A 17,071-nucleotide genomic window follows, 5' to 3' on the forward strand; every position below is an offset into this window, starting at 1 on the left:
GTCGTGATTTATGTTGAAGGTGTGAAAGCGGAAGTGTAGTATTGACCAGCTGAATAGCAATTTTGTTCTGCGCGTGAGAGAAAAGGAAGAAAGGAGGATAGCTTTTATAGCGGAGTGCTACTGGGTCGGTAAAGGGTACGGGGTACTTTTTTTTATTATTTTTTTGTTCGTACATTCTGCCCGTTTCCACCCCATTATCCTGGCGAAAGGTTGAACGGTTAAAATGGAGGCGGACAGATCCGGCGGAGGACCAAACCCGAACTCCGGAGGCGGCGGTGGCGGCGGCGGCGGCGGCAGCGGAGTGGGGCGCAACCCAAACGGGCCCAAAGCAGCACCGGGCCAGGCGACATCAGCTGCGATGACCGGGGCGATGGCAGCGGCGGCGGCAGCGGCAGCCGGGGCCGTCCCCGGATCGTTGCAGTCTCGGGAGCAGCAGGACGGGGACGCGAGTATGACGCTTCCTGGGATCCTGCACTTCATCCAGTACGAGTGGGGACGATTCCAGGCCGAGAAATACCGCTGGGAGGCTGAGAGAGACGAACTCAGGGTAAATTTGTTTATCCCTAAGCTGCAGCGGTAACGCCGAATAAAGGCCAGAACGGATATTGCAGGAGCTCCCTCAGTTGTCCTCTGCGATTGTACACATACATTCAGGTTTCAAATCGACAAAATGCCAATTGGATCTCATAGTGTACGGGTTATTACTAGACAGTAAATAAAAACGTGGAGACTGAATTGACCGCTAAAAGAAAAACATCCAGGGGAAGCTTTTAAACATAAGTAGTTTATCCAATAATCAATATCTCCTGATCAGATTCACATTATAAATTGTAGGTTTTATAAATTGTAGGTTTATGCCATCCTGCAAAAAGCGAGCAAGCTGTCCTGCAAATAAGGCAGGTAAACAGTTAAGGTGTGGCTACCATGTCTCTCAATATTTATACAGGTAACATCAAATACACGCCTGGACCACAATCTATTTAAGACTTGAGTTTGGCATTTATGTGCCAACATACTTTCGAAGCAGATAATTGTCTCTTTTTTTATACTTCACAGGAACAAATCAAGTCATCTGTGGTTGTACTGTTGTGTTTTAAAAAATGATAACATTGACCCACATCTGTGACTTCCCATTGGAATAAGTTATTCCAGCATATACTTTCTTTGCTTAAGTCATTAGTCATAGCTATTTTAATCACTAAACTGTTACTGGAATAAAGCGATCAGGGTGACCTTTGAACAGAGGCCGTGCACACCAGGCAAGTACCTAGTTTTTGTACGAAATCATATTCAGATGAGAAGTGATCTCCAGCAAAGATATGTGGAAGGCGAAATCAGCATTTCACCTGGTTTCTTTCAAACTGATGGATGCGTGAGTGGTTCGGTTAGTTAACGCGACTGATTAATTTATTGTTTTTCAGTTCGTAAGTTCCAGTTCACTCTTTTTCGACTGACTTAGATTATTGACAAGACCCATTCCATCATAAGAACGGTTTATAAACTGTTGACCGAAATGGTGAGATTTTTGTGCATGAAATATGTGGTCAAGTATAGAATGACCACACACTCACAAACCTATGTACTATCATTTTTGATAAGTGGGCTTGCATCCTTAAAGGTCATTGATGTGAATCTGTAAAAGCGATTGGAAGATCTGCCTGAATGTGTGACTAAGTGCCCTAGACATGCCATTGAGCAAGGCATGAGTCCCCTGATGGTCCCAGTTAATTTTTGGCCAACAGCACAAAACAGAGGTTGTACTATGCAGCTCTCCTGCAAGCATGTAACTGTGAGGCAGAGCATTTCTGGGCAAGACTGTGCTTACTCATCAAATTGTTTCAGGATTAAGAAATGGCAGAAAAACACACACACACACGCAAAAATATGTTTCTGGGCTTGGAATGAAGAACGCGTCATCTTTTATTTTAATTCATGAGCCCATATGAGGTTGTCTTCCTTTAACCGTAGTTTTCTTTTAATTTACGACAAACCGGAGTTCACGAGCCGAGAACACAACAGATAAAACCTGTCACTGCCTCCCTTCTGTCACTCTGCTACTCACTTTGCCCCCAACTCAAACATATGTAGCTATAAATAGGAGCTTGATAAAATATGGATGAATAATCACATATTGCCTGTGCTTGCTGCTCTTATACGCGCGGGAAAGAATGGAAGTCGGAGGCAGGCCATCGTCATGCTTGATATGCCGTTAATGCTTGTTATGGAACTTTGTTTGCATGCGTGTATTTTCTGCACATGGTTTGGTTTCACTGACACAATTAGCACCACATCCCATACGGAGAAAGAGACACGGAGAGACAGAGCGAGGATCGCTGAATTACCCGGCTGAAAAATTGACCCAGCTTACATTTTAACACCCGCAGTCCACAGGCCTCTGGCTTTTGTTGCCAAAATGCCTGCAGCGCTCTCAGCATGCCAGTTAGCGTCCCCCCTGGCCATATCCTGCACAGCTAACAACACACTGTGCATATAGTTCGCTCACATATTGCCTACACATGGCATTTCGCGCACTTGATTTCAAAGGCTAAAAGGGAGCATCACGCAAAAACTCATGGATCCCACGGGCGGCAAAACCGCAGGCAGTGTGCGACAGGAAATAAACGCTGACATGTTACAAGTGTGTGACTTTTCGTGCGACAGTGTGGATGTCTTTGCCTCTAGTATGGCGTGTCTTTGCGAGGCCTTAACACATGTGCTGTATCTGCGAGAGCGGCTTTAGTGTGAATGGCCACCTGTGGCGCCTTGTCTCCATTGACAGGTCAGGAATGAAAGCGCTTCCCGCTCTGGGCCAGGTGGGACGCCCTAGCTCGAGCAGGGGGACAGGTGGTGGTCTGTGTCCCTCTGTCCTTCAGATACTTAGACAGCTTTTAGCAGTATAACGTTGTATGAAGCCGCACTGCTCGTGCATCATGTCTGAACAAGCTTGTTGTTATTAGTTTGTTTTTGCCTGGTGCTCATTATAATTTAATAGACTTTGACTCAGATATAATGCACGGCACTTATTCTTCAGGGAGACTGGAAGACCCTCACCTGTCTCTGTTTGCATTCTTTTCATTTTCATCATTTTAATTTGATTAACTGTGTCATGTAGCGTAGAATATATTACTAGTGACTGTTCAGTGTGGGCCTCCGGGCTCCTTGGTACACATCTCTAATTAATAGCTCTATGCTCTCAGTCATGACACACATATGAAGTCCATATGTATAGTCTCATTACACTGTTTTCCTCCCGCCCACACAGACTTGCGGCGCTCCTGTTCCATGTGTGAGTTTTCTTTTTATCTGTATGCAGTTCTCTTATAATTATTATCATCGCAGACCTCCCCCCTCTTCCCATGAAATCTTGAAAATCTCTTTTTTTTTTTTTTCGGTTCCGTCATTCATGACTTGCAAGATTTTATCTCCCCAGTGGCGCATCCTCTAATCAAACTTTAGTTGGAAGCCCTACTTTTAATCATGTCATTGTCTAGCTACTTGCTCTGGCGCTGCATGCACACACTCCGGCGCTCTCCATCCAAGCACACTGTCCCAGAAAAGTGCGTTGCTCTACTTGTCTGCCCGTGGATTCTCTCTTGGGGATGAAGGGATGAAAAGATGGAGGGTGGCCAGTGGAGGAGGAAAGCTGCCCTTGACCCCGTTCTGCAGCTAGTAGAGAAGGAGCGGCGGAAGAGGCTAAACGTGTCAGCTCTCCGTGCGACAGCAAACTCTGGAAAGGTCAGTGGCAGTAGGCCACATGGAGGAAAACCCACCCACAGGAAAAGAGATCCTGTGGGCAGGTTTATTCGCAGCAGGGTTCTTTTGTACTTTAGGCTTTGTTCGTTCACCAACATATTATTATGGAAGAAAATAACCGCAGCGCCATTATTGTTGTGGCGGTATTGAATGACCAAAAGGCCGTCTGATGTTTTTTGTTACTTATTGACATTTGTGGGCTTAATAGCTAGAACTCTGTTTTATTTTACCTTTCATGATGAAAGCAGTTTTTTGATCTGTTTGCGTCTCGATACTTTCGCTCCTGCTTTAGGTGTCGTCGATAAGAACGACTTTAGTGGCTGATGAATGGCTTTGTCTCACGTCTGTTGACCCCGGTCCCACATATGAGTAAAAAGAAGCATGTCCCAGTCTGAAGCAGGAAAATGGCAAAAAAAAACAAAAAAAAAACGAAAATACTTTGCATCTATTCAGAGGAGCCTTCAGAGCTTCAGAGGAGCTTTTCAGTTTTTAGCGTCTATTTTAACAGCAATGTAATGCTTTGAAAATTCCTTTTGATTTCTTAAACAGCCTGGTATTTCATCTGTTCATTCATCATCGTATTTACTGAACCTTTTTATGGTTCCACTTTCAAAGGCAAATACAGTGGAAACAAAGAGAAAGCCAAATATGGTCAGAGACAAAGAATAACTTGGTATGTAATAGAAAAAAAACATGATGTAAGAAATAAATCCCCTTGACACAATGATCCCTCTGTTTTGAATACCTTTATGTACCAGGAAAAAAAAATGCCTCGCATGCATATTTGTGTCTTATTGTGTGAGTGATTTGAGGTCGAGGGCACTAGTGGGAACCTGTCTTTGTGGGAGCGCAGCGTGAGGCTGCTACACAGGGCAGCGATGGTTATCTGCGTACGTGTGTGTGAGGGCAGGTTGCAGCCCGTCCGCGTGTGAGTAGGTGTAAAAAAATGCGTGGCCTTGCCCTGTAAAGGTGAAGCAGCTCAGAGGTGGAAATTGCAAAAGACTGATTTGAATTGTTCAGCTTAGCGGGCACCTCTCCGTAGCTGAGTCTCGGATTTTAAGCGGGGTGGCGTGTCCCGGCTGAGCTGACAAAAAAATCACCAGTTTAGTCAGTACACAGAGGAGCCTAAGGTTTGTTTATATGTGTACAGAAGATCTCAAATTGCACACCGTTTGACAGATTTTACCCACGTCGGCCTCCGCTCGACCGACAGGAGGTCACGCAAACTTTATTGAAATAGGAGCACATTTAAATCTGAAAATGCAAATTTAATGGAAACTGTTATTTATTTATTTCTTGTTCAAACTTCACTCGCGTTCCATCTGCGTTCAACTATATTTAGTGTCCGGTATATAATGTGCACGCTGCCTGCAGATATCCGAACCTCCCACACTGTGACTCTGCCCAGTTATCGCAACGGCCCGAGCTCTCCTTAGCGTGTATTCTAACATTTGTGTTGGATTATGTCACACTGGAGCAAGTGTCTCTGCCTGTGTGAGATGCACAAACACAGCTTTGCGTGTGTCGTTGCAAAACGGCTGCACAATTACTGCTTGTGTGTTATTAGAAAATCTGCCGTTACAGCTGAAGATTTTATGAACCGCATAACCGCGATGAATGATGTATGAGCACTACATGACTTTCTGTGTGGTTAAGCAGACTTGTTCATGTTTCACTTGATTTATTTAATTCAATTGTTGTTTTGTTTTATTTATCAGAGATTCTTTTTGTTTTGTTTTTTGCAGCTCCTCCTGGTTTAGGTCATGTAAACCGCACACTGTTCTCTGTGTTTGCCTGTGATGTCGACATGCCGGCTTTGGCAGTTATCTCCAAAACTCTCAGATAAGCATATAAAATCACTTTGCATTAGTCAGGATTACGCAGCAGCAGAGCAGCAAGGTTTGCTTGGCAGATTATCCCGTGGTCCACTAGCCCTCCCGGCTGCCCGTCTCCGTTTCTCTGTATGTGTGTCTTCCCTCTGAGATTCGCTCCGCTCCCCGGCTTGACCAAGTGTCTGCCCCGTGAGATGGCGTTTTTAGACTGTGCTAGTTTTTTTTTTTTTTTTATGTGTGTGTATGGGAGCGGACTGGTGGACACAGGCAGGGGCGTGCAGAGGAGAAATGGGCTGTAAAACAAGCTGCACTAATGCTCCAGCACCACTTGGCAGAGTAGGAATCTGGTTAGGCCTTCTTACCCTACTTTTAATCGAAGTCACTGTTGTTTCTTTTCCCAAAAGGGTATTTTCCCTTCCAGACAACAAAAGGCAAGATGTTTGCTGCCTGGTGGTACCAACTCCAACCCCCTCACCTTGTGTGTAATATACATAAAACCTGCTTTATGAATCTGTCTTGTCCGTAAGCCGCTTGGTATTTTAGTTACTTGCTCAAAGGAAGCCGATCTCTTCATATAGCCCGTGTAAGAACTTGACATTTATCTCATTATCACTCTTCTGTCTTCACGCAAAGTCCTTTGACAATGGGCAGTGAACATCTCCTTCCTCGAGGTAAGAATTTTATCAGCAGCGAGGAAGGAAATGGATGGGAAATGAGAGAGGAAGCAGAGCAAGGAAGGATGTGTCTTAAAAGTGGGTGTTTGAGTTCGGCCGCTCGGTCCGTGTCTTGTTTTTCTTCTTCTGCAGGCCTCGGTTAGGAAAAGTTAAATATAACAACCTCCGGTCCACAACCCTCTACTTATTCCTCTGGGTTTTTAGGAATCGAGTTCACTGCGCTTGTCACATCAAACTTTCTTCTTCTCTGCTTGTGATCTTTGTTTATATCAGATGCTTCACTGACTTGTTCTAATTGAGACAGAGCATTTTGTTTCTTCATCAGTGCACAAAACACATGGCAAAGTCAACGTGTTAGCCAAAGTGTGTGGCATATGTGCTGTTTTTTTTATTTAGTTTTTGTTTTTTAAAATGTACTTTGTGTATGTTTTTTTTTTTTTCTAACCATCTTTTGTATGCGTGTGTGTTTCAGGCTCAGGTGGCGTTCCTACAGGGCGAGAGGAAAGGGCAGGAGAACATGAAACAGGACCTGGTGAGGCGGATCAAAATGCTGGAGTACGCTCTCAAACAAGAGAGGTAAAACAAATGAAAGGACAGTTCCTCTTCCTGCCCTTGTGTCTGTTATTCATTAACACTGTCTCAGTGGTTTGCTTGGTGCTTCTGGTATAGTTGATTTTTGGTTGTGAAAGATTTGCTTGTAATGTTGCCCTCATGTGGTCTTTTGCGTGGCTGCAGAGCCAAGCACCAGAAGTTGAAGACAGGAAACGACCAGAGTCCTGGAGACAAGAAACCAGAGCTGGAGGCAGAGCAACGTATGTTTAACCCATTTCATTTACTCGATTCTAGCTATTCTTTACTCGATTCCAGCTATTCTTTACTTGATTCCAGCTATTCTTTATTTTTGCTGTATCTGCTGCGGCATATTTTACTGCGGCTGTACATTCAGTGTACAGTGACTCAAAGTTTTTGCTTCTCTCTTTTCCTGCACATGGCTTGCTGTTGCATCACTATTGACAAATCTATTTTCTGTAGTTCCCAATGGGCCGGCTGAGTCAGACTCTGAGCCAGCCAATCAGATGTCCTGGAAGGAGGGACGCCAGCTACTACGCAAGTACGGCATCGTCCGATTGTTTTCTTATCATACTGTGTTTCATTAAAACTTTATTGTGGCTGAATAATTTATATATATGTGTATTTTTTTTTTCCTGTGAACGTAGATACCTCGAAGAGGTGGGTTATTCAGACACTATCCTGGACATGCGGTCTAAGCGTGTGCGTTCTCTGCTCGGGCGGAGCAGCCCCGAGGCTAACGGACCCCCAGCCATTGAAAGCTGTCCAGAGCCTGGGCCGCGAGCAGGTGGAGAGTCCTTGCTGGTCAGACAAATAGAGGAACAAATTAAAAGGTGAGACTGTGGCAGAGGGCGCTCCATCTCTGCTGCTACTTCACAAATGAGGACAGTAATGTGAGTAGTGCTGGAACAGGAAGCGTCTACACTTTCCAGAACAAGACCATAAATCAATACGCTCTGTATGAGTGAAACGAAATCTTGACATTTCCTTGCGGTGTTCATAACTTACTATTTTTTTTCCACCTAATCAAATTTTAATTGTCTTGCATTTGTCATGAGTCGTCAAAATTCCCTGATTAAACATTGACACAGGAGATTTTCGGTCTTGGCGGATGTGGCCTGATTTACACATAATGCCATAATCTGATGTTGAAACACGATAACAAAGACCTCGAAACGGGATAGGGTTCACACGTAATCTTAATCAGGATATGTTCTGGATAAGCTGACTATTTTATAATGTATTGTTGAATGGTATCCTATAATAAACCGTGCTTTTCTAGAAAGCAGAAATGAACTGAAGTTAAGTAGAGCTCCTAGAAACAGTTTGTCAGTGCATCATAAGACGACATTTTGAGCACAGCTTATGCACATTTGTCTGCACAAGATGAAATTTGATGGCAAATGACAAACGGTGCATCCTAAGATGCCAGTTAAGGTTTGGGACTTATTATTGGACAAAGATAAAGTTTAGTTTTCTGAGTTAGTTTTGTGTCGAATAAATATCAAGCAAATAATTGCCGTACTCTACTGTTGATTGAAAAAAAAAAAACTATATGTTATGCAGTTTAATTGCAACTCTCCTCCTGTAAAGTATTCTAATCATTATAAGTCCATTCTTCATAGCATGGACGGGAGAAAGTGTAAACTATGTATTTGTTTGCAGGAACGCGGGTAAGGAAAGCTCGAAGGAACGTGTGGGTGGCTCAGTGCTGGACAAGATCCCCTTCCTGCACGGCTGTGAGGACGATGATGAAGACGACAGCGACGAGGAAGATGACTTCCAAGGCATGGCCACTGACTGCATCGATGGTCCGCGCAAGAACAAAAAGTCTCGAGTAAAGGTACGATCGCCGATGAGAAATTGAACTAAACAATTATCACGACAGGCTGTATTCCTGAAAGCTGACCCACTGACCCCTCACTGCTGTGTTCTCGTGTCCAGATGGGCTCCGAGCCTATGACCACGGATCTGGACCCCGAGGATGAGGAGGACGAAGACGACTCTGAAGATGCCCTCAGTGAATTTGACTTCCTGGGCTCGGGGGAGGATGGGGAGGGGGCGGGAGAGGCCCGGATCTCGGGGGACGGACGGGAGTTAGGTACGCTGTTGCCGTAGCAACACCATCAGCACCAGCACTGCCAGAATCACTGCCACCAGTGTATCTGTCTTTATTGCCCTCCCCCCCTCCACCCTCACCCCACAACCCCTTCGCTCACCTTTTTATCTTTTACTTCTCATTGTGTCTTGGCATCTCTTCTTGTCAATAAAACCAACCTCTTTTCCCAACCACCTGTCTCTCTGTCCTGTTTCACGAGCTGTCAGTCTGTGACTCTATAGAGCTGTGTAGCCGTCATCTCTGTCTGTAGATGCACTCTCTGTGGTCCGGGGACATTTCCAAAGGTTACCACGCATGCTGCCTTCTTCTTTGTATGTGTTCACATGTCATTCTTTGAATCATATTTACTCTGTAGCTTGGTGCTTTTATAGACTTCGACCTTTAAAACCAAACTGTGTCTGCTGCTATTGTGTTTAAGAATGAAGTCTATGTTTTCTGCCTTTTTTCTGCCTTCTCTTGTCTTTTATCCGTCCATCTGATGGCGTCTCCGTCCTCCCTCCGCCTGTCGGCATGACGGGATGTTTTGTGTCTCTCTCCTCTTGCTGGGTTCAGAGAACCGCAGGAACAAGTTACAAGGCATGATGTCGGACTTCCCCCCTAAACCTGCCCCGCCCCCCTCCGTATCAGGACAGGCTCGCTCCGGGGAAGGTAAGACCACTAAATGTGACCATAGAAAACAATAGACTGTCCTATCTGAAGTAGTTCTCCTGAGTCTAACCCCTATCCAACGTGCATGATTGTATTGTAGATTAGGGGCTTAATCTCGGTTTTAGAGGCTGTCTCATTTTTAAAACCTGCGTAGGTGGGAAACTTGCAAGGTTGTTATTACACCTATAAATATTTCCCCCGGTACATGGTGTGGGAGTAAGGAAATGGTTATGGAATATCATAACATCTATTGCTACAATTTATAGATATCCCAGTCTGTTTTTATAGAGCCATAATATTTGTCAAGATTCTGTGATAAACCATTGTGCTTTTCCACCCCCAACCTGCAGGTGGTGCCCTGGGTTTCTCGTCTGATGTCTTCATTATGGATGCGGTCGGAGGAGGGGACATGAACCTGGGTGAACTTGCGGATCTCACCGTTGCCAACGACAACGATCTCTCCATGGATGTAATTTACACATCTGTTTTGGTCACTTACGCAATATACAATCCAGCCTACGTGTGCTATTTGAACACTCACTCTTTTTAAATGGGTGTCCCGTCAGATGCAGGACAACAGAGAGGAGTTCAAGAAGACATGGAACCCTCGTTTCACACTACGCAGCCACTTCGACGCCATCCGCGCTTTGACCTTTCACCCCAACCAAGCAGTGCTGCTCACAGCCTCCGAGGATGGCACACTAAAACTGTGGAACCTCAACAAGGCAATGCACTCTAAGAAGTAAGAACATCTTACTCATGTAAATGCAGATATAACACAAATATAAACTCAAACAAAAATAATAAGAAACATAATTAACACACCGTGTCTCTCCACAGGAACGCAGCTTTGGATGTTGAGCCCATCTACACATTTAGAGCACACAGGTGAGTCCAGGTGGAGACGCATACAGATACTCATTCACGTTATTCCAAAGCACGGATGTGGTGCGATCCACTGACGCCTCTCTGTTTTTGTGTAGTGGAGCTGTTCTGTCTCTGACTATGGGCGAGGATGGAGAATCCTGCTACAGTGGAGGTCTGGATGGGACCGTCAGGTGTTGGAAGATGCCAGACCTCAATGTGGATCCGTATGATAACTATGGTGAGGTCCTTGCCAACTGCTGAGAGTTCAGCCATATTCCTATTTAGTCTATTCTTTTTTTTTAAAAAAAAATGTTTTACTCTGTCCAGATCCGGGCATTGAGAGCAGCGTACTAGCAGGCCACGAGGACAGCGTCTGGGGTTTGACTTACTCTTCAGCTCACCATCGCCTCGCCTCATGCTCAGCTGATGGCACCATTCGCATCTGGGACCCTCAGAACTCATCTCCCTGCTTGTCTGTCTTCAATAAGGAGAGAGGTAGACATCTTTTTTCTTTCTTTTCTTTGACTGTGCCGGTTTGCTCTTGAGCTTTGTTGTAGCGTTGAGTTCCGATAACATCATCGTGTCTTGTCTTTTTTCCAGAGCATGGAACGCCCACCTCGGTGGCATTTGTGGCCACTGACCCCAACCAGGTGGTGGCGTCATTTGACGGCGGCGAGACGCTGCTCTATGACCTCAACACAGAGCAGAGTGTCACTGCGCTGGAGACGCAGACCAAAGATGGTACGTTATGCATGCGATCGCCAGTTTGTAACCGCTGTTCAGACGTTACAGGAAACGCCTAAATAGAACGCACAGTAATTGAAGTGAATTGTTTTCGACTGCAGGCAGCGAGCTGATCAACCGCGTTGTCAGTCACCCGTCTGAGTCCATCTCCGTCACTGCACACGAGAATCGCACCATCCGCTTCCTAGACAACAAGACAGGTATCTGCAGGAGGTGTTTCCTTTGCCCTAATCAGTTTTTTTTTCTTTTTTTTCTGGAATATGAACGCATCTAAATACACTTGCTTTGTGTCCTTGTGCAGGGAAAGTCGTCCACTCAATGGTGGCTCACTTAGATGCTGTCACCTGTCTCACTACAGATCCTAAAGGCACTTACCTCATCTCTGGCAGTGAGTACTCCCTAGTTTTAAAATTAGAAATTTGGTTTCTCTGTGATGAAGATAATCTTTAAAATAGTTCAGATCCCTAATTGAAAAGCATCTGTTTTCGTAGAACGTGTGTTTACTCAGACAGATGGTTTATTGCCAAGAGTTTACCTTAATAATTCTGCAGTCATGGCAGTTATTTAGCAGGAATTCATCTATGGGTAATAGCTGTTTAAAAACGATGTGATGCAAATGCAAATTTTCAACAGCGAAATGTTTCTTTGTCATGTAAAGATGTTACTAGGCTAATTGTAAACATCCAGACATCTTCTGTACAATGTGCAGTTTAAAATTACAATGCAGCACAACACAACCTGTTCCTGACACCGTCGTCTTTGCTCCCCTTGCCACCTCCAGGCCATGACTGCTCAGTGCGCCTGTGGATGCTGGACAACAGGACGTGCGTGCAGGAGATCACTGCCCACAGGAAGAAGCATGACGAGGCCATTCATGACGTGGCCTTCCACTCTTCCCAGCCCTTCATTGCCAGCGCAGGCGCAGACGCACTTGCCAAGATCTTTGTCTGACAGCACTGTCGTCATTCTGGTGAGATGGTGGAGGGGGTATGCCAAGAAGGAACAACAGTAGGGCATAGAGGGTGGGGGTTGTTGGGGGAGTTTACACATTTCGCCTGCTTAAATCCAGTGAGACGGACCAGTTAGATATGCTATGGTTAGAAATCTTGTGTAAATAGCCACCCTCCTCTCATATTCTCATATAATATAACATGCATTATTACCCTTCCATTAAAAGCGCATTTTACATGTGAGGATCTGTATATTTGGCTCAGCCGGCCTCTTAAAAAGAAAGCTATGTAATCAAAATGAAGCTTTCCAAAGTCTGGGAATATAATCCTAAATGGCTTTATTTTATTTACTCACTATAAACATTAGCCTTTTTTTTTTATAGCTTGAGTCGTAATTCAGCTCATAGCCAGTGACGGAGAGGAAAGAAAAGCTAAGAGGGGAAATGCACTCCTTTCCAAACAGGCACCATAAAACCCCAGATAAGGACCCTGTCAAAACAAGCCAAATAGCAAAGCCATTGACAAAACAAACAGAGACCAAATTTTCATCTCTCCCAAGGAAAATGACTGGCACGCACAAACCTGACATTTCCCCTTCCCCAAATGGAATGACGGCTAAACGTCTGCCAAGCTGACCCCTCCACTTAGCCCATCACAGGAAGTAGGAAGAGAAGCCAATTGAAAATTTACCGGGCCAACTTTTTCTGGGAGATGAAACATGTTGGGACACTTCTGAGTTTAGGGCGATTTTGGATTTTCTGCAGTTTTCTCCAAAACGATAAGTGACAGGGCTACATAAAATACAATCAGCACCGCTATAAGAGCAGTCGAAGAAGATATATACACAAAGTAGGTTATTCAAACACCATGGCGGTCTTTCAAGGTCCCATCATTTCCATTTGCTGCTGCATCCTCCATGAATCTGGGAATCCCTGTTCTCCCACTCTGAAGGATGGTAGAGATGTTTATAGACCTGCTCACGCTCTGCAGAGTCCGTTTCACATATGAGCTACGGAGTTACATATGAGTCACATCATGTTTGGCAGGCACCCAAAGAAAAGGGTGGTGTTTGACTGGCACAGACAGAAACACCTCCAGCAGTAGTGGCGTTAACCAAAGCGTCGAGCACACACTCTGCCTTCGGTGTTGTCAGTGACTAACAAATGAAGAAAGTGACCGTAACCAGAAGGCACGGAGAGAGACAGAATGGTTAGAGATGGGCTTATGTAATCTCTGTGTGCCCACACAGATGCCCTCATAGCAATATCCTGCAGCAGAAAAGCTAGCGGAGAGAGCAGGGGAGGAGGCTCTAACAATGGTGTATTTATAATTACACTGCAAATAACGTCTTGTGCCTTTTTATATTTGTGCTGTGAGCAGGTCTGAACTGTTTGTCTAACCTCGCTTTCCCTCTTTTTCTGCCTTCAGAGACCTACAAACACAACTGGGCCTAAACAGACTGAAGTACAGTGGACACATTTTACCCGCTCCCACACACAAACTACGCGCACACTCGTCCTGCACCACCCACTGGCTGGGCCATCGCCACAGGACGTAACCCCCCCCCCCCCCTCCCACACACACACACACACACACACACACACACACACACACCCACTCAACTCCTCACCGTTCTCCGATGCCTCAGTGACTTCTTGTAATACTAATCACATCTTGTAATGCTTTTTTATAACTTTAAAATCCTGGCTGCTCTGTTTTCAAGTAATCATGTTTGGAGTAACACTTTTTCTACACTACAATATTCCTTTCTGCTTCTTTTTGTTTTTCCCCTCTCTCTCTCTCTCCCAGACGGTTACTACAAAGCACCGCTTGTGTGTTTTCGTGCGCTTGAAACAACAAAGAAACTCTCACACTGCACACGATGCACTAACGCACCATCACATTTCATTTTATATTTAGAGCTTGTTTTGTAAATCTTTATTTTATATATTTGAGAGTTTGCTTGTGGCTAACACACGTGTGTAGGAATCACCTGAAAAAGCCCCAGTGTTGGCAGAAAACATCAGACCCAACCTCTGCACTGGGAATCAATGTATTACATTCCAAAGACTCCAGGTAGAGAGTGTGTGTGTGTGTGTGTGTGTGTGTGTAGGGTGTTGTATTTGGCGCTCAAGAATGTTTAGTTGTGTGTGTGCGCGCGTGCGTGTGATGTGAGGAGACTCCACTAGACGGTGACTAACCAGTGTTGAACAAATAGCTTTAATTTGACCTTTGTCTGAACGACACCTCGTCGCATAGTGTGATCGAGTACCATAGCGTCCCCATGATTCTGCCTCTGCTTGTGTGTGTCTGTGTGTTAGACTAAATGTCACTTTGCCGTACAAGATAAATAATTTCCACAATCATGATCACTTTCTACAGACTGACGCCCTCACAACGAGTTACCGAGCTACAGATAGACATCGTGACGGTCCGCAGGCTGTAGGGCTTCGAGGCCGATCTGTGCGCTCTCCTCAAATGGCACAGATTGTGCCATTTGGTGCTTTTTACTGTACAGAAGAGTTTGTTTGTGCGTGTGTGGGTGTGTTTGTACATGCGCTAGTTAAATCACGGTGCTACGGAAGACCTCGTCAGTCTCGAGTCAGAATCAGGGACCTGTTATGTTTTTTTTGTGTGTGTTTGCGCGCATGAGACAGAGAGGCTGCTTCTCACTCATCGGGCTATAGACATATTCATCACCTTTTTAAATGACATTCATTCGTTCGTTGGATCATCTGTCATAAACGTGGTCACATTTCAGAATCAGCAGTCGCTGTTTGCGTTTTTTTTAATCGGAGCACTGCGAATGACGTCGGTTGTTTCAGCCTGGAGGGGCGTGCAGAGCTGAAAATGATAGAACTAAAGTGAGAACCCCCTCCCAGACAGAAACGTATTTCCTCGGATGAGAGATCATCTTCTTTTGGTGCCAGTTTGTGGGAGGCAGCTTGTTGTTATTTATTCCAGCTTTCTAAAATACAAAAAAGTAAAAAGAAAAGAAAAGAAAGAGAAGCTTGACCTTCACTTGCGCATAGAGGTCCCTCCTCTTCATCAGTTGCACAAGTAGCACATTAGCCAGGGAGCTAATGGTGTGAAAGCTGGTCTCTGCTTTCTGAAAAGAAGTGCTGGGTAAGGGGTGAAAAGGAAAAACAAAGTCAATTTTAAAGTCAGCCATAAAAAGAAAGTATTGACTTATCATGCGTGGGTGTCAGTTGATATCCCCGTCTTGCCGATCTGTTACGGCGCTGCTATTTTGGGCCGAGAACATTTGGGTGGAGACCTTGGTCCTTCTGAGACGCACGTTTGTGCTCTGCCTTCCCACCGATAACTACAGGACAGGTGTTAGTTTGATGTGAGTAAACGTCGCCCTTTAATGGTCAGATAACTTTATCCTGTTACCCTGAGAAGAAAAAAGAAAAACAGGGCAACCTCAACCTCTTCAAGACTACAGGGTCACACTAGGAGTCAGATCGAAGTGTTGAAAGTAGCCTAAACACTCCTTTTACAAATCACCGGGGACACTAGCGTTCACAATTCATCTCCACGTATGTTTATTTTTTTTTTTTTCCAAACAGTGGTGGTGTGTGTCCAATGAGGACGTCACACTGCTGTTGCTATGTGCCACTACATTATCGTACTGCTGCTGGGCGTAACGTCCTGTTATCACAGTTTAACTACTATTTGGCTCCATGTTGCACTACATCTAAAGAGGCTTATGGAGCGGACAAACAGGGTGCAGAAAATAATGTTCCGCAGGTATTTCTTATACAATCTGAGGCGAATTCTACGAGGGTAGAACCTGCTGTGGCTCACAGTTATTTGACCGTGAGATTTACTGATACCTTTTCTTTCTAGCTCTGAGCTACCTTGTCCCCACCTCTCTCTGAGAATAAAGACAAATCAGTATGACACATCAAGTAAAATAAGAAAAAAGAAAAAAGATCTAAACAGAGGTTGTAAATGATGACTAGAGTTGCCATTGTGTGCTGTAAATGTCCATCATTTCCTTGATTTCATTTTTGCATTTCTTTCATGATTATTAAGATGTAAGAATACTGTAGTATCATAAGTGAATCATTCTTCCTTGCTAGGCATAGAACTTGCTTGTGATTGATAATGGCAATGTAAAACTTGTTTAAAAAAAAAAAAAACAAAAAAAAAGATTAAAAACATGAAAAATTAAGAAAATAAGACATAAAAAGATCTGTTACGAGTCAGAGGCCAAGGTAAAGGACTCTCGTTTCTTTGTGTTTTTATTTTTTTATTAGCAATTTATCACTGTGTGATATTTTGTACATCATATTAAGCTGTATTCAAACGATTTCCTCCAACTACAAGGGATAAGAGACCTGCTTTTTATTCATTTTGTTTTAGTATATATTTTTGAACTGCATTCTAGCTTGTATCAAATTAATTTCTTCTTTTTTTTTGTTTGGTTCTTTATTTTGTTTGTTTACGGGTCCCCTGTTGTATGTCATTAAGGAAGAAAAGACAAAAAAATGAACATTTTGTACAGTGAATTGGGAGTGGTGTGTTGTCTTTTTTGCTTTTTAGTAAAGGATGAGACGCAACGAAACAAACACATTGAAGTATCAATGCTTACACATAGGAAAGTAGAAAATACACTGTATACTGTCGAGAATACATGCTATTAAAAAAGGAATAGCTAGTCATTTATTTCACATATTCAAGAGTTAAGGTTTTAAAACTGATCGTATTTGGTGGAGTACACGCTGTGACTTTCTGGCTTTTGGGCCTAATATTAGTCAAGTTCCAAAACTGGTGTGTTTTCCATATTAGACCACAATAATATCGTTCTTCATAAGACCCTCCCGTGTCTGACAAAAAAATTCCCCTTCAGCAAACGAATGTGAAAAAAAAAAAAAAACAACTTCTGCAGTGATGCTCAAACATATA

At 44.0% G+C, this 17,071-nt stretch overlaps 1 protein-coding gene across 1 annotated transcript; it reads left to right on the plus strand.

Annotated features, from left to right (window-relative positions):
• The first annotated feature begins 10 nt into the window (after positions 1–10).
• Positions 11–16,674, plus strand: strn4 (striatin, calmodulin binding protein 4). Its single transcript, XM_047594890.1, has 18 exons — positions 11–547; positions 6,732–6,835; positions 6,995–7,071; positions 7,292–7,370; positions 7,477–7,662; positions 8,495–8,672; positions 8,774–8,930; positions 9,501–9,596; positions 9,947–10,065; positions 10,163–10,338; positions 10,437–10,484; positions 10,580–10,701; positions 10,791–10,958; positions 11,064–11,204; positions 11,309–11,407; positions 11,509–11,595; positions 11,989–12,177; positions 13,586–16,674. Exons 1-17 carry the CDS (start codon positions 224–226, stop codon positions 12,156–12,158), a joined length of 2,331 nt encoding a protein of 776 aa, XP_047450846.1. The 5' UTR covers positions 11–223; the 3' UTR covers positions 12,159–12,177; positions 13,586–16,674.
• Positions 16,675–17,071: the final 397 nt, after the last annotated feature.

Source organism: Mugil cephalus, chromosome 9 (assembly GCF_022458985.1).
Source record: "Mugil cephalus isolate CIBA_MC_2020 chromosome 9, CIBA_Mcephalus_1.1, whole genome shotgun sequence".
In the NCBI taxonomy this organism is placed as follows: Eukaryota; Metazoa; Chordata; class Actinopteri; order Mugiliformes; family Mugilidae; genus Mugil; species Mugil cephalus.